The 24,283-nt window shown below is 45.2% G+C and overlaps 1 protein-coding gene across 2 annotated transcripts in view; it reads left to right on the top strand.

Annotated features, from left to right (window-relative positions):
- Nucleotides 1-1,636: 1,636 nt before the first annotated feature.
- Nucleotides 1,637-24,283, top strand: part of angpt1 (angiopoietin 1) — a 49,036-nt gene continuing 26,389 nt past the window's right edge. For both annotated transcript variants that reach the window (XM_031585708.2, XM_031585707.2), the window contains exons 1-4: nt 1,637-2,890; nt 21,126-21,281; nt 21,777-21,898; nt 23,018-23,250. In XM_031585708.2, coding sequence (XP_031441568.1) covers nt 2,447-2,890; nt 21,126-21,281; nt 21,777-21,898; nt 23,018-23,250 — 955 coding nt within the window. In that variant the 5' untranslated portion in view covers nt 1,637-2,446. The remainder of the gene's footprint in view (nt 2,891-21,125; nt 21,282-21,776; nt 21,899-23,017; nt 23,251-24,283) is intronic.

Genomic DNA, 24,283 nt, shown 5'->3' with positions numbered 1-24,283 from the left:
GCGTGAGTTGTGTCATTAAGTCGCTGTAAATACAAACAGCTTGGGCATTTCCCCCTCGTAGTACAGCTACTGTTGCAGAATAGACAGCTAGAGAAACTAAGAGGGGGGAACCTGTCTTATATGCTGGTTCACACAGTCACAAAAACTCTACAAAGGGTTTTTTCGACAATCAAAATATCTGTATTGTACCCTGAGTCAGGCTTTCCAGTTGCAGGCCTTCCCAAAACATGTCACACAGCTGAACGGCTGAATAATTGGTGGTGGCAGGCAAGCATGTTTCCCTTTGTTCTTTTTTATGCATTACGCAAACTTCAGAGATAGGATTCCGCCACATGACGGAATATTGAACACAGTATTCCTCACATCAGTGTTTACCCGGCTGGATATGGCTTAGTTACAGACGCCATTCGCCGTCTCCGCGGGCCACACCGAAGGGGTGGGGGGTTAGTGCGTCAGCACACGTAAACGAGCGAGCGAGAAAAGCGAGCGAGCCAGATTTCGGAGAAATGTTTGCACATGCTTTTTGTCTTGGGTAGCCAGGGTTATTTTGGGTTTGTTATCATGGGTTTCTTTCTCCATTAATTCTCACACCGACTCCACCCCCCCAACAGACAACCCACCCCCCCAACACCACCACCCCCACCTGCAGCCACCACCACTACTCTCTGTCACCCATCATGTGAAACTGAACCCCCCTCCCCCTTCTTAAAACCACCCACCATTAGAGGTCGTATATCAGGAGAGCCACAGGGGAAAGGAGGGGCTGGATGTGGTCTCTATCTGGACGTTTGGGGCCTCATTGGGCAAGACGACGTCATGGCAGTGGCCGTAATTGGGACTTGACCCATCACCCCAAGCCTTTCACCGCAATATCCTGCCAGGCAAACACCTCCCACAAACACACACAGACATACACACACAGACATACACACACACAAATACTCGCCCCATCAACTGTTGGCAGTGTGATGCAACTGGACTGTCTGAAGCATATTTGTCTTGGGCCACTTGTTTTGCTTCCATGAAAAAAGCTTTCATGGTCACCAACAGATTTAGGTCATGTCAGTTAGGCATTGCTGGATGAGAAACTAGACAAACTAAATCATTTCTGAATAATTTTAGACAAAGGTATATTTCTCCACACACGAAAGCGCTCTATTTCCCTGTTTTATCTTATATATTATAGTGGGTAGTCTATATGTCTTTGGCTCTGTTTATATGCATTTTTGTATGTGTGTTTGTGTATGTGTGTGGGTAATTATGCATGTATGAATGCATGTACCTGTTAGGTATGTATATTTTAATGTTTTTTATTGATGTGTATGTGTATGTGTGAAAGAACAGCTTGATCAGGCCCAGTGCACAGGGACATGGCTACCACACAAACCTGGGGTTAGAGTGCCTGTAAAATGATCCTCACAGGCTGAGCACATCCTCTATGCTGGGGTCCCAGTGCTACCTCCCTCTCGCTCTCTCTCTCTCACACACACACACACACGCACACACACATGCACAAACACACACACACACACACACACATACAGACACACACACACACACACACACACACACAGACACACACACACACACACACACACACACTCACACACACACACACACACACTCACACACACACATTCCTCTGCAGTCACTGTGCAAGGGGCAGGCTTAGAGTGTGCTGGAAGCCTGGAGCAGCTCTTCACCCACTCACTCGCTCTCTCAGTCACACTGGGAGTCAGAGGGAAAAAACGAAAGACACAGAGGGAGAGAGAGAGAGAGAGAAGGAGGACAACAGGAACTTGGGGAGGTCTGACGCCACACGCACGCACTCTCTCGTTCGGACGGGACACACAAACCTCTTGTCTGTCTACTTGCTTGCGCTTCGGCTGCCTGTTCAGCACTAGAAGAACCAGCACCGACCTCTCGCGCCTCACATGGTGTGCACACGCTGTCACTGGGGCAACATGTGCGGTGCTGTTTCCTGAGGAGGACCAAAAAAAAAAGAACCCCTTTAAACGCAGACTCCTCCAGGCCAAACGCAAACTCTTTGCAGCTGGACTGTGTTTTGTGAGTGGGCGCGTGTGCCTTGTCTTGCGTGCGCGTGCAACAGCAAGTGTGTGTGTGTGTGTGTGTGTGTGTGTGTGTGAGTGTATGTGTATGTGCGTGACCGGATCAACGATGCCCTCAAGACACTCTCTCTCTAGGAGGTCCAGCATGGACACGGACTCTGAGCATTCCAAGGCCACGGTCGGAGCTTACCTGATGGCCCTCTAACTTTCAACTCCGACAGCTGGACCCCCTTCTACTTCCTCAGACAAACTTGACAAGATCACAGATCACAAAAAGGTCACACCAGCAAGAACACCACTCTAGCGGACTCTTTAGGACCCTCTGTCTCTACTCTGTTCTGGTTTTTTCTTCTTCGTCTTTCTCGTCAGCTGCAGCCATGCTCTGGCGCAGGTTAGCGTGCCCTCTCCTCTCCTTGGCTGCCCTTCTGGTGGTAGCCAGCTGCGGTGGGGCCGAGCAGAAGAGAGGCACGGACGGCGCCACCGGGTCGTCTGTGGGCAAAGGTGGCAGTGGCAGTGGCAGTAGCAGCAGTGGTAGCGGCGGCAGCGGCAGCAGCAGCAGCAGCAGCACAGCTGGTGGGCGGGAAGGTGGCAATGGCCGGCGCCTCCACCGGGTCCAGCACGGCCAGTGCACGTACACCTTCATCCTGCCGGAGGGTGAGGGGGGCCCCGGGGGTTCTGCTTGCCGGGAGTCCAAGGCGGGCACGGCGTACAATGCCAACGCACTGCAGAGGGACGCCCCGCCACCCGAGCCGGACTTCTCCAGTCAGAAGATCCAACAGCTGGAGCACGTCATGGAGAACTATACCCAGTGGCTTCAGAAGGTAAGACACACTTATCGGACCTCAGCCATGGAGTGTATGGATCCCATATGTGCAAGTCCAGATCTTTTGGGGGAGATTAACATAGTTATGTCATAGCCGGTGAGGAGGTAATAGAGAGCATGGTTTGGGTTGTGCTTTGCCATCTTTGCAGAGGATTAGCTTTGTTGCTGGTTCATGAACACAGTTTGCAGTGTGTGAATGTGTGTGTGTGTGTGTGTGTGTGTGTGTGTGCTTAGGGTCTGTCTAAAATTCTGGTTTATTTGAGGATGGGATTCCTGGGATGGCTTTTGTTTTTGTTATGCGAAGCCCTCGTGTTGTGAAAGAGATTAATTTATGTCCTCTGAGCTTTGGGTCACTGCAAAGTTGCAACGGGATGTCTAAAATGGGTTTCAGAGTTGAGCAAGTTAACTCCCATAAAAATAGAGCCTCGTTAGACAATATTTACTTAAAAATCTATTCAAATGCGATTTCTGCCCCAGATAATTATTGATTCTAAGATAGGATCTTACAGTCTCTCACGTCTCCGTCTAAATTAGGGTTAGTGACCTTTCATTGCTCTCTCACCCTCAGCCATCCTTGTACAAGTCATGCTAAGTTGTGCCATATCACAGAGGAAGGGAACGTGTGCCCTCGTGCAGCTCATCGAGTGCACAGATGTGGGGGTCTGGCTTGGACAGCACAGCACAGTAGTGATCATTTGTCAGTCCCCCAGACCCCTTCAGTATGCTGTCTCTTTAATGACAGGAAGTACAATACCCTTGAGACTGCACTGGGGAAGAGCTTCAGCTTCCCTAATGTGGGCTAGCCATTAAAACAGGAGAGAGGGAGAGAGAGAGAGAGAGAGAGAGAGAGAGAGAGAGAGAGAGAGAGCGCGTGCGAGAGAGAGAGACTAATGTCTGGAGTTTTTGGACAAGAAGTCAGCAGATTTGAACGTTTTAGTGCGAGAGACAGACTATTTAAAAAATGTAAATACGCTGTGGTTTGAACAGGCACCACTGGCTTCATTTTTAGAGATACTGTTGGCACTGTAAACTGTAAGGCTGTGATAAGGGGTGGCGGGCCTGTTTCTCTTGGCCTGACAGTCCACTCACACTGCGACAGAAACGAACATGTTTAGTGAGAAGAGGGGTTTACTGATGATCGTTTTAAATCATTCCTGAAATAGGCAAACACAACGTAACAGAGTCATTAATTACAGTTTATCTCATTAGCCGCAGCGCAAGGCTGACCTTCAAAACAGCAAGATGCATGAAGGCATGCTTTTCCCCTAATGGGAGTTTAAAAGAGAAGCCTCGCTTCATTCAGTTGATGTTCCACTAATCTCTATCTACTTGTCTCATATTTGGGGCTTTGTTAACTCCAGCTTTACCATAGCAACGAGAATTAACATGCATTGAGCACAGTCTAAGGTATACAGTGATTTAATAAGGATCTCATCCAACTGCTCTTTTGAGCTTTGAGACAAGCTGTCTCCAAGAGGGAAGCCTATCTCTGAAATGAATACATGTAGTAAACAAACTCTCTTAACTACTCTAAAGCCTTTGCATGTTTACTTTCATCTGTAGTTTTTTTTTTTTTTAAGAAAAAGACTAGTAGCCACACTGTGATTCACAGCTATTTTTTTTTTTTGTCCAATGCCGTCACAAAGGGGATAAATGACAAAATGGTCCAGTGAGATGGATTACTTCTGAATTCCAAAATTAATTGACCTCAACATTTTCAATTGTTGTTAAGCTTGCTGCCTTGTTCACTGTATCCCACTGTTCTTCACGCTTGGCTTGTGAATACATTGGGCTATGTTCTTATATGGTGCTGGCTCTCTCTCTTTCTCTTTTTCTTTCTTTCTTTCTTTCTCTCTCTCTCTTTCTCTCTCTGTCTGAGTGTGTGTGAATGTGTATGTGTTTGTGTGTGTGTGCGTGTCGAGAGTGGCCCCATTCGTGTGGTTCCGATTTAAACATTGCCCACTGAAATGAGGTGATCTATTGGATTGCCATAATAGAGAACAACTGTATACTCTTCGCTAAGAAATATGAAATAGTTTTACATCAGGCACACTCAGCGTTCTGAATGAAAAAAAAACCGATGTATGTAGAGTTCACACACACATGCCTCACATGCTATCTTATCTTTGCGCTTCAAACGTCCTGAGAGAACATTTTTCTGGCTGATAAAAACTGCATTAACACGAACTAAAATACATATTGTATATCTGAACTCGTAAAGCAAGTCACGCTAAAAGTATTGCGTCATCTAAAACTGGTGGTGTGGTCCGAGAACACCCTTTCAGTTTTTCACTCCATTTTAGTTTTTTCACACCAAAGTGTTTACCATGTACTTCAGAGATGAAATGTTTCATCTTCTGTAGGGAGGATCAACGAAAGGCCTGACTTAACCCACTCACTGTTCAGTAGACTCCATCTGTCCATCAGTGCTGTAAAAACACACAAACACACAAGCCCACATACATACTGGTGGCATATGCCGACTGAGTTCTGGCCTAATGAGGCTTTGAGACGGACCTCTTTTCAAACACAGAGAAAAGAAAAGGGGGGAGGTTGGGAGGAGGAGGTGGGTGAAGGCATCTGCCAACAGCACTGATGTCGTAATGCCTTCTTCAGCTCCACGATCCAGACGTCTTTATGGACCTCGAACATTTCTCATCTTGTTGCACTTCAAAACAAAGAAGACAAACCGCCGGCGATTCCTCAACCACCCCATCAGGTTTTGGCGTTGTCCTTGCAACAACGAGAGAAATATTTAATCACCAAAGCAACAGGAAACAACCTTTGAGTGATGGCGCAAAATGAGCCTAGATGCTAGATTTGAACCTGGAAGACATGGAGGTTGCAAGCCTGAAACCACGCATTGCTAATTCTACACGATTATGCACCAAAACATAAGGACATGATTAACATATTTCATTTGTCGGGAGATTTGCTGCTCATCAATCTTAATCATCTGATCCCTGACCAGTAGTGTGAGACATATTCAGATAACACCACCAAGGTCGTGAGCCGAAGACAGACACTGGCACAGATGCCATTCATTCTCACCACCATGTCGGACACTTTCAGACATATGGGGCCGTCTCGGAGTGCTTTGTCCAACTCCGGCGGTCCAGTCGGAGGAATTCTGTCCTGTTCCGAAAAGGAGAGAAGCCACAGATAACATTCTTACACAGTCAAAGGTGGCTTCTGTTTGTCCTGGGATTACCACGGAGGCAGCCAGGGTAAAGAGAGGGACATTTAGCTGGATTGCCTCTGATCTTTTATCATTTGTTTCAGGAAACTGGCCCTCTTAAGTACCCCCTGCAAATTCAGCCCTTACTTTTCTTTTTACTGTGCCAAAATGAAAGAGGCGTTTAAGGAATGGCTTTGTCCTATTTAAGGGACCATTACTTGCAGAGTTTTGAGACTAAGATGGCCAACAATTGTAAAGTAAATCTTCTTTTATGTTGAATGCTTTTAAATATCTGGCAAATATGTGTCCGTGTGGACGTGTATTGTGCACCTAAAATGTGTGTGTGTGTGTGTCTGCATGTATGCAGACACGTCCAAGACTCGAGAACTCTTCCTTCCAAAAGTTTGAGCGAAGTCCATTTTGGGACAGGCGGCCTCCCTAAGCCGCAAGTCTATGTGGGAGTCCGCGGGGAGGGGGAAGTGATAGATCTTCACACTCTCTGTCTGGAGGAGGCTTTTCAGGCTCATGTTTCTAAAGAAACGACCGTGTGCCAAAAACGCAGCGGCTTAGGGGAGGGGGAAAAAGAACTCGTCCATATCTCTGTGAAATCCTCATTGTTATGCTTTTCTGCTCTCATTCTGGTGATGATGGTTTGAGTAAACACCTCGAGGTTAATCTGTATGCATGACATGGACAGCTTCTGAAAGCTTCCTCGCTCCCCTTCAGACTACATTTGGTTCTAAGGGTACAGTGCATCACCCCCCATTCTCACCACCACCTTCCAACTGGTGGTATCTGAGGGCCACACAGCATGCCTGCGCATCCAGGCAAAGACCTGGGCTATTTTCAGGGTGACTTCCTCTGTATCAAAGTTTGTTTTTGCTGATAGTGTGGGCCAAAACTAACAATCAAAATGTCGGCAGGGGGGAAGAGAAGGGAGAATGCCGGAGGAGGAGGAGGGATGGTCAGCAGACTGAGAGGCTCTTCTTTTCTTGGTTCCTTTCTTTCTATCTCTCTTTTTTGTTTTTGGTATCACTTTGTATCAATTCACTTTTCGGAACAGAACAAAGACAAATAAATACACAGTGTCAATGTCAAAAACAACAGTGATGCTTGAGTGAGGATCTGTCACTATTTTCTTTTTTTTATCTTTCTGTCTTTCTTCCCTTCCTTCAATCCTTTCTTTCCTCCTTCAATTTTCCATTCTCTCATTTTCTTTCTCTCTTACTTTCAAAACTCATACAGATATTCACCAGTTTCACCAGCACTACCCCGTACCTCAAACCCGTGTCCCTTCAAGGAGCTTAAAAGAAAACAGAGCTTCATGCTTAGCACATCAGGGGAATAGCCACGGAAAGCCATTAGCGGGCAGTGCCACTCCAGCTCCAAGTGGATATGAAAGCTGAGTCCAGCATAATGTGTTCTCCGGTCCTGGGGAAAAACAGAGAGCGAGGGGGCACCCAGAGGGTTTGTCACTCTCGATACGGTCGGTCACTCTGTTTCCGACCCATTTTTCGGGGCTTCTACCCACAAATTCATATTTCATCAGGGTCGTTAGGGTCTGTGTTGGTGCCGGGCGTTTGATACAGGGCAGACGGGGAGCCTTAAACTCTATACCTTGGCTTAGGAAACCAAATGAATGGTCGGGTTAATTTCCGAGTTCATTTTTTTCATTCTTTTATTTTTTGCATGGAGGCAACAACTAGGTCTCTACGGTTTTCTCCCTACGCGAGCAGCATCTTGCAGACGTGTGGTTAAATTTCCTGAGCCTCTTTAATGAATCACCCTCGAGTGAGTGCTCTCCGCACAGGATTTATTTAGATTTAATTGCAATTATATTTTTGTATTTTGTTAGGTGCGTCAGGCATTCCATTTGTCCCAGTTCCTGACGTTTTTGCTTACGGGTTCGAAACTCAACAGCGCGCGAGCGAGAGAGCGAGCGAGTGAGCGCGGGATAAATTGAGAATTTCCTGCGCTACGTTTGGCTTTCCGCAAGCCCTCGGGTGTATTTGCTGCTGTAATGGTTGTCATTTTTCTTCCTGGTGTAACCGCAGGTATTGTAAATCACTGCTCCCGTACACTATTCAGGTAACCAAGTCGTTGATAACATCGCAGAGTCGGATCGGATGGGTCTCAGTGGCGAGTTCATTTGACCCCCTTTTCACAGGAAAAAAGGACTATTTTACAGTTTTATTCTCCTGAAGGGAATGGATACGGGCCGTATTGTTTTTGGGAAGGAGAATTAAAATGATTTAGACACCTTTGCAAAGTAGAAACAGAGCTGGTTGTATGCAAGAGCAGTAAGTTACCCTTATAGTTTCTTATGTGGCCTTGAGCACACTTCAAACTGGTGCATTCCTGCAGGCGCACAAGAGCAGGTGTGCGTCTTTCACTTTTATCAAAGATCCATCTTTCACTAGATGTGCCCATGAGCAGGTGATCGCTCAGACACACAATAGCCCACATCCTGTGAACTTCGTAGTCACTGGGAGGGGGATTACACTGTCAGCCCCTGGTGTCAGGCCTGTGTGTTTTGTGTTTTAGTGCTATACTCTTCGGGGGAGTTTGTCTCAGTTTCTCACCATTTTGAGCTGTATGGGACCCTTCAAGACAGCCAGAAGGTTTTTTAACATCCCCCTCGACCCCCGGTTTTCCAGTCGTCACAGCTGCACTCTCTCAGACGGGTTTTCATCTTTCGGGGACAGATAGCGTGGGGAGACGTCCTGTGCACTCAGCTATTTCTGTCCCTGACACGGAGCGAAATAAATAAGGATGAAACGCTGAGTTGCACGTCTCGTTTTAATCTCTTGTGGAACACACACCATTTTCCAGTTCTTTTATGGTTGTTTTCTTTGCTCCATTATAATCTCTATCCGACAATTATAAAGCCCGTAGATAAGACAGTTGTTTGGTGGACACTTTTATGTGTGTGTGTGTTGGTGGGTGGTGTCACATTACGTTATCATCCTTGTACTTGAGCAGTGCCTCCTCCTCAGCCCACATATGTATATTTATACACACACATACGTTTAAGTTTCTCTTACAGATGTAGGTTTCGTCACTGCATATCCATTTCGCTTGCCAAAGGCCAGGACACTATAAGGACACGGAGAACGCTATTTCACCTTATTGTGGGCTCAGCATCTACAGCTTTCCCATGATTTCATGTCTAGAGCATCACGCATATGAACGAGGCCAATAGATGGGGGACTTTCTGTCCACGGAACGCCCGGACACAGACAGACATAAACGATGAGCCACAAAACCAAGAGAAGACCAAGAGGAGCCTTACAGTGCACACCGGGTGAAAGGAGCAGGCAAGTGACACTGGCAAAAAAATAGAAGAGAGAGGGAGATTTGTGTGTTTTTATCATATCCTAAAGTCTTGGTCTTGGTTTGTTATATCAGCTGTGCTGTTTCATATCCCTCCCAGATTCCAAACCATAGCAACAATACAGCACTCTATAGCAGTCTATAAATTATGATAAAGATAAAATGGTGAGGTCACACTTCTGAGGTAACATGCCGACTCCAGACACAAATGTGGTTTTGGAGTATGTGGTAGAACTTAGTGTGGTTTGTTGTCGTGTCCAGTGCAGTTGTCATGGCCATGGAAACTTTGGCAAATCATGCACAGTTGTATAGCCCTGTCAGGTCTATAGATGCTACTGCTGTTATATTTAGTAGTATGTATGCGTGTCTGTGTGGCAGAGAGCAGGCATCCAGATTTCAAGAGTTCAAGAGAGGAGGGATGTGTGTGTGTGCGTGTGCGTGTGTGTATATGTATACGGGTCAAGACAGAAATCAGATGCATCCAGAATTCAAGAGAGGAGGGGTGTGTCTGTGTTAGTGTGTGTGTGTGTGGGGGGGTTTAGTGTGTGTGTGCACACACACTTGCAGATATTCACCATGCATGGACAGTGTACACTTCCTCTATGTGTAGTTCAATCTGCATGTGACTGTGCAAGTGGCGAGTGTCAGAGCGCAGCTTTAGTGGCTGGGCGCCGTGCTCAGCGTGACACCCTCCACTCCTCTCCACTCCACTCACACCCAGCCCAGGGCTCTGGAGAGCGTCTGAATCCTGGCCAGAGCCCCGTCCGTCCCGCTCGTCTGGGACCCCGGCCAGCCTTCTCACATTCCACACAATACCCGGGGTGTGGCTGTCAGGACCAACTGCAGATAATTACTGAAGATGTAGATACAGCCCTTCGAACAGTCCCTCTACTCCACTCCTCTCCCTCCCTCTACCTTTCTCTCTCTTTGTCACAGTGGGTAACACCGGTGCCGGAGCTTTTAAAGGGCAGAGGTCAAAAGCCAATCTACATTATGCTATCAGAGGAAGAAATACCACTTCAGACCCATTATAGTAGCAATCTACGCAATTTTGTCCCAATTACCCCCCTGTGGTAGAAGGTTTCAGACACTTAAGGTGAAGTTCTGCCCTGGAACAAGTAGTTAAAGAAGATAATAGCGGTCGCTCCTCTACCGTGCGACTCCCTCGCAAGGGTGTGTGTTGCACTCTCACGACTATACATTTCAGGTCTGAACATTGCAATTGTTTAGAGAGTTCTAAGGCAGCATTATGTAAGCGCATATTCAGTTGACCGTAACCATCAAGGCTGTTCTGTGAAGATCATTTTTAATCTTCAGAGGTTAGATTTCAAACAACAGGATTGGAGGGACCTTTAACACCAGAATCTGGCTGCACCGCTTAGCTCTAACATCCTTTCTGGAGATGCGCTGCAAGACAGAAGGAAACTTGCATCCAATTCCCAAGTACTTAATGTCATTACACAGCAGAGATGTTTGGGACTGGAGGTCTGGATAGGGTCTCCAGGGTTAATCTTCGGTAGATCTGGCACGCCTGTGTTTGGACATTAGGAGAGAGAGAAAGAAAGAAAGAAAGAAAGAGAGAGAGAGAGAGAGAGGGAGCGAGGGCGTCTGCTCGTATGCATGGGCAGGATCTGCTTCGGCGGAGTCCTGGACAACCTCAGAAGATGCCTGCTTCCATGGTGGCTTGGCCCGATAAAGCTTCTTCATGTGGGGTCAAACTGGTGCAGTAACCATCCCCAGTAATTTTCCATCCCAAGCACAGAGAGCCCTATCCAGACTCTCTGGTGTATGTGGCTGTTGAGGGGTGCTTCATGTACCTACACCAAGTGTATAATTAGGAGAGACTGTGGGCTACAGATATTTATACCACAAGTTGAATATTTTGACAACATAATACCACAAGGATGGTGAAAATGTGCTACTTTATTGGTTGGTTTGTGTGACCGAGGCTCTGCGTGTGTGTTTGAGTGTATGCGCAGGTCTGAGGGAGTGTGTGTGTGTGTGTGTGTTGGAGGGAGTGTGTAATTGTTGTTACAGTCACATGTCATTGGGGGTATGCTGTCTAAACTCATTTGATCTCCCCCCTGCCTGTCATTGTGTGTATACACACTTTTGTAGCACTTGAGTCTGAAAAAGCAAAAATAAACAACAGCCCAGACAGATGAAAGCAGAGGGGATATGGCGGCCCAGTACTGCGTATCCTCTGCTCTCACTCTCTCTTTCTCCATCTCTCCCCCTCTGCACCCCTTTCATTCTTCCCTTCTCTCTCGCTTTCTTGTGAGCACAGAGGGCACTGTATTTCAGCAGGGTAGCGGATACTGGGGCAGGACTTAGACAGTAGTTTACTTGTTGCTTGAGATTGGTCATGGAGATTTATGGAGACCTAAGGCAGCAGTTGGGTGTACTGTGTTTCATCTACATAAGCACTCTTAACAGAGCAGAACTAAGAAATTGTGAACTGCAAAAGGGACTGATTCAATTGTTATTTTTCCATTGCCATCACGTTTGAAGCAAAGATTTGTCACATCCAAAATAAAGTTATTTATACGTGTGAAATTGATTTGGCAAATGAAATTACTGCCACACTCCAACAGGAAAGTATTAGATTATGTGCTTTGTGTTTTCTGTTTTCTGTCAGCATGGACAATTGTTGCAGTTTTTTTGTTTCCTTCTCTGTTTCCCCTTTTTGCTGTCAAGCAACACAGATTTCAGGCATTTTCATTTGTTTTCCCGTAAAACTGCATCAAAGCCCTTCAATTTAGCACATGTTTTTCTGCTTAAACGTGAAAATACAAGAATGTTTGGGCTGTTCTTCTGACTTTTTTGTTTTTTATTTCTCTTTTCTTGGGATTGAAAGCAGACCAGCTAATCTACCTTGTTTATCCCAGTTAATCCTGTTTGGATTGAGCAGCGATAATAGAAGATGTTGCCTGATTGTTAAAACACTGAAAACACTTTCCTGTAACACTGTCATAAATGCTGCAATGCTGTGTGGCCTTGGATGAAGGATCATAACAAAACTGAAATCTCATTCTGCTTGCAAAATGAAGGGCAAGCTCGCCCCGTTGGCCATCTCCTCTCTGTGGTCAGATCTGTGGGTTTTATTTGAAATGTACAGGTTTTAAGATGAAGTGTGACACCACCACATCAGCTAGATCGCTCTCGGTCCCAGTGAGAATGCAACTACAGATGCAAATGTACTGAGTCATCATCTTCCTCTTGATTCGCATTTCTGCTCAGGAATTCAGAGCCCCATCTGGTCTTCCTTGTGTCTGTTGGAGAAGATGAGATTTTAATGTGTGTGAGCAGAGTGAAGGTATATTGAGAGCCCCCCCCCCCCTCTGTCCTGGCAGCCCTTCTGCGTACCGGTCTGGTGTGTTCCGCATGGGTTCGGAGATGATGACTACTGCTGTCAGTGCAGCTTTTCGGCCTTCAAAGGGCCTAGACCAGACCCCAACAGGCCTGAGATGAGGCGTGGCGTGGTGTCACCTACTTCTCCGGGTGTGGCTTCATAACTAAGTCCTGATGCAAGCAGGTCTCTGTAAGATATTAGAAGATGCCGAAGATGCACTGATCCTGTGGGTTTTTCTACACAGGTCTCCTGTGGAATGCATCTAGTTGGGATGTGAGGATAGAACGCCAAGTCGTGCCAAACGGGATTACTAAGTCATTAGCTTTCTCGTTCCCCCTCCTGGATGCTACCCAGTGGAAACATTTCCCATGTGGTTTTTTTAGGATTTGGCAGAAAAGCTTCTATTTTTCTGGAGAGCTGAACTCGGGTATAAAGGCTGGCACCGGGGGTCGAAGCAGGTCCGCGTTTGTTTTGCCACTTGTTTACGTTTCCGCATTCTGGGGTCTTGGGTGAATGGTTGCATTTCCTCTCCCATACATCTAGATACACGTAATTAATTGGGAGGGAGCAGTTTCAACTCACCCCAAATTGCCCAGATATAAGAGAGCAGCCGTAACTCGAGGATTAGAACAAATATACAGTCATGCGCACGGGCCCGGCTGAGAAATATTTACTCTCTGTCCCCACGATTTCACATGAATGATGCAGGGGGCAAAGGGCATCAGTCATAAGTCATGAGTTTCACAACAAAACTAAAATCTGCCAGTAGAGATTGCATTACTGGAACTGAAGCCATTTAATAGGGTTGGCCTGATAAGAGGTTTAGGCAGCGAAGCATCCGGTTTTGAATGCATTAGGTAGAGGATTACGGGAGCCCTGAACAGTGTGTCCGGCTCGTAGGGGCATAATTGGAGTGTCATCATTTCAAGATGGCAAAATAATCCATGTCCAGACCAGCTGAAAAGTTAATTTACCGAATATTGATAGTCATAACAAGTGAACGTCCACATCGCCACCACCAAGGAAATCCAGAAAAGTTTGAAAGCAAACATTTTTGTTGGATGTGCTCCTAGTCTGAGAAGTGAACTGAGAGTCCAAGCAAACTGTTTTCTTCCTGTAGTTCTTTCATGTTTTAGACAAGTTAGTGTCCTCAAGGCAGTGTATAGAAAAGGAATGGTGTTCTCCTTCTTAAACTCCCTTCAGCTTCCCTGTTGCGTTGACTCCCAGCTCCATGCAGTACATCCAACAAGTCCCCAGTTCCTCCAGTCCCAGAGAACACATTCCAGCCTTTCACTGGACTGATATTAGGTCATTAAACATCTCAAAATATCTGCTGAATGGAGCGGTCCTGCGTGGATTAATCATCTTGGGTTTTTATAAATGCGATTGGCCCAGATTCATAGGGTTAGAATGTGACTTTTTCTCAAAACATTACTTCTGAGTATCGTTTGCCCTTGGCATGAGACTATAAACATAGCAGTTTAAAAAAAAGCATCAGATTAATTAAGTATATCACAAAATGATTATTATTTTTTCATACTATTACATTTATGTTGTTCTATAAACAATTTTATTATCATATGGCACCATGAAATTGAATACAATTGTATAGTAAGGACAACGTGTTTGTTGCTCCTAGCACAAGCGCTCTATCTATAGTATATTTGTCCTGTTTACCGTACACGTCATGGTAAATGTCATGCTTTTCAAATGTTGGAAGGATGCAGGACATGCAGCTCACTATAGAGTTACCTTGAATAGATTCACAGCCGTTCCCATTACTGCACATATGATTTGAAGGATGTGAAGTAACGACTGGCCCATGCCTATACTTTCCATGCATGAATGAATGAAGTCAGAAAATGATATCAACATTCTCATTGACAATGAAGACATTTCAAACTGATGAGAAAACTGTGCAGAGTTTGACATTTAACATGTATGTGCTACACATCAATATAAATCAGCATGGTTTTCAGTTGAAGTCAGTGATATATGGATCAGTACCTGCAAACCCATATTATTATGCACCGTGGCTTTGCCTTGGCTCTCACATTTATATTGTATTCATAACTCTTATTCATTTACCAGTACTGCTGTTAAATGATCTTGTGAGAATAAATTCTAGAAAAAAGTTGGAGACAATGGAGTCAGACTCCATCTAGCCTTCAGTCATGCACAGCCAACGGAGGTCTGTGTTTGGTTAAGCTACCTCATATATGTAATCCATACTGTTTAATTTTTAAATCAAGTGAAAATAAATAATTAGAGATTGAAAACAGATTTTCGCTGGATGACCAACGCCAGGCAAAGGGAGGTGTTTTTGTGGTGTCAGGTGCCTAGTTAGCTAAAGCTTTTCACAATGCTTTATTTTTGATTTCCCTTAGCCTTGAAAAACACCATTACCATGAGGCACACCGGTTTGCAGCTCCAACTCCAGCATATCAAGCCATAATCAGATTTACTTTGATTTATATATATTTGTATTCTTACCCCAGACCTCTCATTCAGAGGCCAAAGTGGAGGTTAAAGAACGTTAATAGTTATTTAAACAATAATCAAGCACTGTAAAGCTGTCTTTTCTGTTGCGGTGAAGTTAAACCCTTTGTTGTTTAGGTATTTAAATAGTTATGTAGCCATTCAAATCAACTCAATTGCATCTTAAATCTCCTACTCATTCATATGTATTTGGTTTCGTTTGTCCATAAAAGCCCAATACTATTGTCAAAATCAATTTCAAAAACATCTAGATATTGATTATTTTAGATGCTTTTATTACTTTTGAACATATTCATTCATAAATGCATTCAAATTGTTTAATAACATGACATCTGAATAATTTAAGGGCTTTTTAATGAAGAACAATGAGGGACCTTGTAGAAAATTCCCTATTCAGCATTTCTGTCTCTGCCAAAGAAGTTCTTTTTTGGTCACAAGTGGTACATTGTCTCACTTGCTGTTGTCTTTTCAACATCAGGCTAATTCTCTGTGATGTTGAGCGATGGTTGGTTTGGTTTCTGCTTGTGTATACAAATGACACACTTGGAAGTGTTTGCTGGAGCATAATGAAATGAAATCAACACAGTCACATCCTTCACGGAGAGGGCCAGAGGCTCTGGCAGCAGGGGCGGTTGTTTTCAGGATGGCAGTCCCACTCTCCGCGGATGAGTTGCACCCTGGAATCAGGATCCAGCCAAGGGTTGCAACTAGTGATGAGTCAAGGCACAGGACCACCCACACACGAGACCACTGGTCCAACCACCCCCCCGCCCCCTTTCCCTGCACCTCAAACCAGCCAAAGAAGCGATACAAACACACATCTACAGAGAGAGCGCTGTGGGGGGTGGATAGCTGATGCGATCATTTGCACATCATTTTGTATGTGTTTGTGAGTGTGCGTTCGTTCGTTCGTGCGTGTGTGTGAGATGAGTAAGGGTGGGTGAGAGCGAGAGTGATAGAGTCTGAGAAAAAAAAAAAAACACAAAGAGGCAGCTGAGGGAGTGATTGTGATTGAGCGAATGCTTGGAAGCTAGCTCATGGTACACGGGATCACAAAGGTTAACTGCATGGCAGCCCTAAACTGTTTCTCCACTAATCCTCTATCCACACACATAGACTCCCAGGCTCAGTGTGACTTATATAGGCCTCACAAAACAAGCCTGGCCAGTGTGAGTGAGTTATATACAGCCTGCACTAACTTATATAAGCACAGCAAGTGAGGGTGCCCTGTGTACAACCTTGTAAACTCTGTGAAAGGCCAAGCCGCAAGTGAATTATGGCCGTATACCTCTGACAAATAGGTTTCAAATAACATGGTAAAAACACTAGTTAATTATAGTGCTGTATAAGTCGATAAAGTGATGAGGGTTTTCCTGGTGTAAAAAAAAAAAAAAAATTAGAGTAGCCAGAATGGTCTGTAATTCACTCTGTGGTGTTGATTGGTGTTAATTGCAGCTTTCCAGTATCCATTACTGGGTTTTCAGAGACTCTTCCTTGGAGAGAGGGAGAGAGAAAGATTTTTCCTTGGAGAGAGGAAGACAGAGAGACTCTTCCTTGGAGAGAGGGAGATAGAGAGACTCCTCCAAGTGCAGTTCACCAACAGAGATTAGCTAAGGTTTGACACTACTCAATCTGGAATATGTCAAGCCATGTAGACCAGGCCCTCTGCTGTTTTGCAGTGACTGTACTGCCTCATACTGCCCGACATTTACCAGACGTAAATCCCGTCTGGCTCCCAAAACACAGCTTGCTTTGAGGAGCCGTAAACACAGTGCTAATCTATCTAGAGACACAGTGTGTGAGAACTTGTTTTATGTTAGTTCACATTTATTTCAAGAACTTACTGCAATCAATTAAAAACAAATAATGGTTTGGTTCTGTCTGTCTGTCTCTCTCCCTCTCTGTGTTTTGCACACACACTTTTAAAGCACTATCCTCACTAGGCCAACAGCAGCTTAAGCAGATTGTTTTACCATTAACTGTGGATCGTTACTCCGCTCCCAGCGCTCGTAAAAATGGCTTCAAGCGGTCAAGAGACGAGGTTGAATGTGCCACGGCTGCGCTTCTGGCCTCCGTAAATGGTAAAACGAGGTGGGGTGGTCATGGCGACAGGGGTCGGCGTGTCTGACACCATCGTTAGCGCGGTCGTGGGGAGTCTTTGCTCAACCTCGCCATCCGACGGCAGATTCCCCCCTAAACCTTTGACGCTGCTGCTCTGTCAAGGAGCAGTTTGGGAAACGTTAAATTCTGTTTATGCAGCTATCACTTAGCCAGAGGTGATTATGGTGGAAGGGGAGGCTGAGATTTAGGGGCTCAAAAAGGCGAGCTTCAGTGTTATTGCACCTTCAGGAATGTCACAAAGCATAAATCCTCTCTGTCACCTCGGAAAATATAGAAATGGTGAGTGGGGGTTGGGGGGAGGGAGTCTAATGTATGTTCGAGAATTGTTTTCATTTTTGTGGAAAGGGTGCTATAGTTTAAAGAGTTTTTCCACCTCAGATTTCAAACTGGGAAGGTTCTATTTCAGTTTGATGGAAAAATGGTAGCTCTCCTCTGGCAAATCAAAGAAATCCCCCTGAAAAATTCATGTCAAATGAAAAGAAGTAATATGTGCAGAACTGCTTGTACTCATGTCTCATTTGACTATATTGTGTTGATAGATGTACTCACCAGTCATGGAAAATACAATGCAATGTTAAATAATCATAACCCCTCCCTCCCCCCACATGTCAGATTTGATCTCGTTTTGTAGTATGATTTTAATCAGCTAATATATACTAGCTAGAACCTTCCAGATAAACACAATCCATGAAAAGATCAATCATTCCAGGGTCTCTGACTTAAATCCACTGCATGGATATTGATATGGACCTTGTAGTTTAAAGGTCAGATTTGGGCCCGTAGATAGAGGTGACCCAGGCTCATTTGGGGGTGACCCCTGGTTGGTGGGCGCCGGGAAGATGTAAAGCAACCCAGCTGCAGTTAAGCCAAGCTGGATGTGTTTCCCATCCATTCCAGATCATTTTAGCGCTGTTAAGGACCCAATCACAATTAATAGTCCATGAGCACTGCCACATTGACAAGGGAATCTTTTATCCTATTTGTCTTTTACATTTTATCTTTTAAATATTTTAAGTAGACGGTTGTTGATTATGATTCTCTGTCTCCCTGTCTTCCCACTCTCTCTTTGTTATTTCTTTCTTTATTTATTACTTTGTTTTTTTATGCAGTATTTCTTTTTTTCAAAGGGAGCCTTTGAATATGGAGATTTTATTTTACTCCAAATGCGCTTTCACAGTTAGTTCTGCCTTAGTCATTAAGCCAGCCTTGGCAAACACACCATTTTATTGTCTATCAAACCACAAACAGTGACAGTGCTACCAGAGAGAGTTGAGGCGGTTAGTCAATCTTTGGTTCCAACTTTCTCTTTCTGCTTCTTTTGTCCCACACACAACAGTATGCGCTACCGGAAAATAACTGGAAAATAACTTGACACCCACACTGGGCAGTTTCATGTCTTCCACCAGGGGTATTTTTACACGAAGGGGGTGGTGTTTGTGTAATCTTTTCTCCTTGGTACTTTCCGTTTACGAGGTCCATCCGAGAGCACCATGAGTCAGGAACATTCCCCTCGCGATGTTCAGGAGGACGAGATCTGAGCTAATGTTTCTGCCGGGGGCTGGCAGGTCACATACACACATACTCATTCAAGGTGACTTCCAGGGCCTCAGAACTGCTTCCAAAAGAGTGTTACGATAAATCAGAGGTACATAGAGAAAAAATTTCGAACAGTGCTATGTTGTGCAGTGAAACCCAGTTCTCCCAAGCACCTAATCGAAGACACATTTTTTACATGCAAAGCCAGTTCGGCGTGAAATTAATATCGCTCTCGCAGCGTTCTGATCTCTCTGTGAACTACTGATTAAATGCCAGTTCAATCAGTTCTAATAGCCGAGCTGTATCAGCAATGGCTTTGGACTCTCTGTGCTCCGTCCAATTACCTCTGCTTGGGCTCGACGATTTATTGAAAAGTGACACTTAGATCAGCTCTCAAAGGCTTCACAGCCAGAGAACCATATTACATGTGCAAGTGATCCTCAAACAATGGACACATTTTACTTAAACATCAATGCCAAGAGGGGATATTGGAACGTTACTGCTAATTCCTTATGGCAGAGCCTTGCTGATGGCTGGTGGGTGGAGGCCCCTTGTAGCGAAGGAATGAAACTAACTGTCTTTGGTTCGTCTGTGTTATTGTCTGGCACCTCGGTTGTTCGATCGCTGTGTCAAAAACAATTATTTTATGTAAGGGGTGACAAGTCACCACTGCATCCTGCTCATGCAGAGGACCCAGTTTTTTTAACACATCTAAAGTGATTTCATGCTTATAAAGCCACGTAACCTCTATCTATTACTTAGAATCCAGCCCGTCAGACATGTACTATTCAACTTTCGAAACATTGCGGTTAGAGCCATTTAGGCCAAAACAAACACACATCTGCCATTTTTTAAGCCAAGGGGACATTCGGTTGGCAAGTCATCCATTCACACCAGAGCAAGCTGTGCTCTGTTTCACCAAATATTTGGTACCATTTGTTCTTTGTTTAAGGACCACATCCCACACAAATTGTGGTGAAAAGATTGAGCCGTAAAATCATCATTTGGGTCTGTTTAGGTGCCTGCCTTGAGCATGCTTAAGCCATGGTATCAGAGAGTGATGTGATACATCATGTTGTATTATAAGTCCATAGACATGAGTCAGACAATCCTGGTCCATTTTAAGTCCCACGGCTGTGCATAAAAGAATCCTCTGAGAAATTGGTATTAAATCAAACGTAATTACAAAAGAAAACTTTTGTATTTGGAGATGTGGAAGAAACCAAAACAGAATGAGCAACTCTGTTGTCACCCGTCTCCACCATACATGACTCACGGTCAAGAATCTCCCACCGCCCCCGAACCCTTTCCATCCTTCACTGATTGAATCTGCTAGCAAAGTCTTTTTCCCCTGTCCGATGCTATCAGTGGCTTTCTTACAGTCTTTATGGGAAACTGTTAGCTGTGTAAGTCACATTAGGGGTGTGAGACAGTGGAATGTTTGGACACGGAGTCTTTCTGAGAGGATGTTGACCCGGAGAAGACAGTTCAGCCGAGGTTTCTGCTGTTTGGCATTATCGGATGGGTTGATCATCCAAATATGTGCCATGACTTTTCTACCGCTGTCTCTCGAAACTGTTAAATGGTCATAGGGTCAGTGCCGCTTGGCACGCCTCGAGCTCCACGGTGCCTAATCCACATTAAGATCCGTGGATTCGGCCGAAACCCTGCTGTGGCCTTGTCGTCCGCGCTGCCAGAGAGATAAGGATGAAAAAGCGCTTTCAAGATAATCTTGGTGTCTGTCTTTCCATCTCAATCCTTCAGCTTTCCTCCCTCCCCTACATCACAAATGACCCACATCTGCTTCCACCTACAGGAATCGCCTCCAACACCCCTGTTTCAACTCATCTGGTTTGAGTGGCTCATTGGAAGGGCTTTGTGTTTGCATAATGTTTAACGGAAATGAAGGATCATTTCTTTTCATCTTGGAGGATGGAACTGGGGGAACGATAAAAAACAGTCTTTGAAAGACTCCCAATCTGTCAGCATGTGATTAAAAGGCCAGCTTCACGGAGTCTGCTTCTGTTTAAAGAAGCTGTTGCTTTTACCTTTTGCGTCCTTACATGTCAAAGTAGCCGACCCAAGTCTGATGTCCTCTTATCTTGTTTTGTGATTTACATTTATTTTCTCAGTCATTGTGTGGACTCTTCAAAACAGTCCTGATTTGGTCGTTCCTCTTCCTTATTTGTGTTTCGGCGTTTTTCTGCGTTGCAGATTGAAAACTACATCAAGGAGAGCATGAAGATGGAAATGGCGCAGCTGCAGCAGAATGCCGTCCACAACCACACGGCAGCCATGTTGGAGATGGGCACCAGCCTCCTATCCCGGACGGCGGAGCAAACGCGCAAACTCACCGATGTAGAGACACAGGTATCGCCGCCCCCCCCCCCCCCCCCTCTTTCCTCCTTATTCCGCCTGACCTCACACACCCAGTCGCCGTAGCAGTTTCTCTGTTATTAGACCCAAAAAAGGCAAAAGGGAATCTAGCCAAAGAAAATACTGCTGCCTTACACTGCAAAAGCATGCTTCCTTCTATATGTAATGGGCATGTGTTTGAGATTTCGCCTCGCTTATATCTTTTCGAATGAGACGACCCAGAGCATGTGGGGTCCTCTGTGTTTTACTGCTTTGTGTGTGGGGAAAGAAAAAGATGGCTTGCTTTGCAAAATGTCTTCCTTTGTAAGCACCTGAGTAATATGTAAGCAGTACCATATGTCAGAAGACTGGTTTTATCGTTGCTATTGTCAGTGCTTTATTGCTTTCCCCCCCCAAAAGTTTCTGCGATCCATTTTCTGGCTCGCGCATTCGTGTGCAACTTGCTCTCGGAAAAAGAAAAGGCTGAGAGGTCTCATTGTCTTGGCGCAGGTCCTCAACCAGACGTCGAGGCTGGAGATTCAGCTGCTGGAGAACTCGCTGTCCACCAACAAACTGGAGAAGCAGCTCATGCTGCAGACCAACGAAATCAGCAAGCTCCACGACAAGAACGGGTAACCGCACGACAGCCCACTCACGCTGAACGGCCCTCACATCTCACCAGCGCACTGAGACCTTCCTGTAGACAGCCCTTTGATCGTGCACTCCACATTCGTAAAACCTGGGCAGTCGTTTGTCACGTAATGATTTTGCACTGCGTGCAGAACAAGTTAAGTTCTGGACGGCCTTCAAGTGTCGTGTGTTGAATAGCGCACTGAGGACCGTCCTCTCATCGAACGCCCAGCAGTACTCTCCCCAGTGTCATGTAGCGTAGCAACACAGCTGCGCTGGGTGAATTCTCAGTATGTGACTTTCAAATTTCCTCCATAGAGAAATATCATCTCCTCTCTCTCACAATAGAGCTGATAGATTTATGTATGTGTATAAGCACAGAATTTGGAACAACATCCCAAACGTATAGTATAAAATCATGAACTCCTCTTGTTTCACAAGTTGTTATTTTACCTTTTACCAACCCTCATTTAGCCATATGGGATGAAGGATGGGTTTTGAATAAGTCAATAAATGATTGTATATCATGTAACAGAAATGAACAGTTAAAAAACGTAAGAAGTGGAGATTCAATTCAGATTTATGTTAATCTCTAAATGGTATGGAGAAATGCATACATGTTTGTTTTGTGTGCAAGTCATGGAGACTGAGCAAATTCATGTAAATGTTTATGTTCCCATTACTGCAGTAATGAGTAAGGTGCCCTTCCTACAGCCTAAACGTATCACAATGTAAACTCCATTATATCCAGGCTTTTGAGCTCTCCTTTTTTCCACTTCAGCTGATGGCTTTTTGGCCTTTTCTCCATTTTCCTCCCTCCTTTTCCCTCCCTCCACCTATTCATCTCCCTCTCTCTGCACGTCTCTCCAACTTTGTCTTTTTTTGTCACACTTTTTCTCGCTCTTACTCTCATTTTGTCTCATTTCTCCATTATTTGGCCTCACTTCAATCTTCCTCTCCCTGCATACGAATATCTCTGTTCAAACTTCTTTCTCTTTGTTTTTCTCTTCTTTCCTTGCTTTCTACATCCCTTTTTTCTCTCTCTTCCACCAACTGCCCCCTTTCACCATCCACTCCTCTCTTTCTTCCTCTCACCCCCCCTCCCTCTCTCGAACCCTCAGCTTTCTGGAGCAGAAGATGCAGGAGATGGAGTCCCGGCATCGTGAGGAGCTGGAGGCACTGAAGGAGGAGAAAGGGAGCCTGCAGAACTTGGTGGGGAAACAGATCGGGGTGATCCGCGTGCTGGAGGACCAGCTCAGCCGTGCCACGGGCAACAGCTCGGCTCTGCAGAGACAGCAGCAGGACATGATGGACACGGTCCACAACCTCCTCAACCTCTGTGCGAAAGAAGGAGGTTTGTGGCTGTCAAATATGAACGGAACTGAATTGCTAAAAAACAAGCTTCATATCAATGTATATATCAAAATATACAATGCATATAGTTTTACGGCTTATTGGAATCAATCATTTCAATTGTTGCAAAAAGTTACAAAAAGTTTCAATCACAAAAATTTGAAAATGGCCAGTACATCAAAGTCAGTTTTTTAGTGAAGAAGTACTGCAGTGCCCTCATATTCGTAGAGGTCATATGGAACTCAAAAGCACAGAACAGTCACACCTTGTCCTTCTCAGTCATTTGTCCGTGAGGGTGCGTGAAGGGGGAAGGGAGAGCCTGACATTTGCAGACCTAAATTCTCTCTGCTTCCCAGGAGGTCTGACAACACTTTACATTCTAAAGACGTCTAAGAAGGAAGCCCCTCCAACACCTAATACCCATACGTTTTCCCTCAGGGTAGTAGTTCCCCAAACGCTGTATTTCCCGAAACCATAAACTGCGCTTACAAACCCGGGCACCCATTTGTCATTCCGTGAAGCTGTCATTCTTGAGTTGGTGCAGAGGGAGCCGGTCTCATGGATGGTCATTTATAGAAACTGTTTGTGGGCTGTACTGGCTTATCAGCTCCAACCACACTGGCTGTGGTTAGCAGTTGAGTCAAATGTCAAACAGTTTGAGTGAGTGAGTGAGTGTTAGAGTGAGAGTGTGTGTGTGCGTGTGTGTGTGTTTGTGTGTAAATGTATGTGAGAATGTGAGTAATGGACTCCGTTCTTCCTCAGTGTCTCCCTCATTGCAATAGCTGGGGAGTGTGGAACTTCCCCTTTGGTCTTCAGTGCGACCTTAACGGTTTAACTCTTAGACATGAACTCATTACCCCCGGTCCCTTCGCAGCAGACCGCCTCAGCCTTTTGCCCCCCGCCTGCCCCCTGTTGCCCCTTGGTCACAGGAAATGTACCCTAGATGTCCGGGCGAAGTCTTCTGGGTGGTAAGGGAAATTAGGTGTTCCTGGCCTGCTCCCTGTGAGTGCTGCTTCCTTGCTGTCTTTGTCCCC

Source organism: Clupea harengus, chromosome 19, assembly GCF_900700415.2.
Source record: "Clupea harengus chromosome 19, Ch_v2.0.2, whole genome shotgun sequence".
Taxonomy (NCBI): domain Eukaryota; kingdom Metazoa; phylum Chordata; class Actinopteri; order Clupeiformes; family Clupeidae; genus Clupea; species Clupea harengus.
The sequence above is the reverse complement of the archived record's forward strand: the minus strand, read 5'-3'. Positions and strand labels throughout refer to the sequence as shown.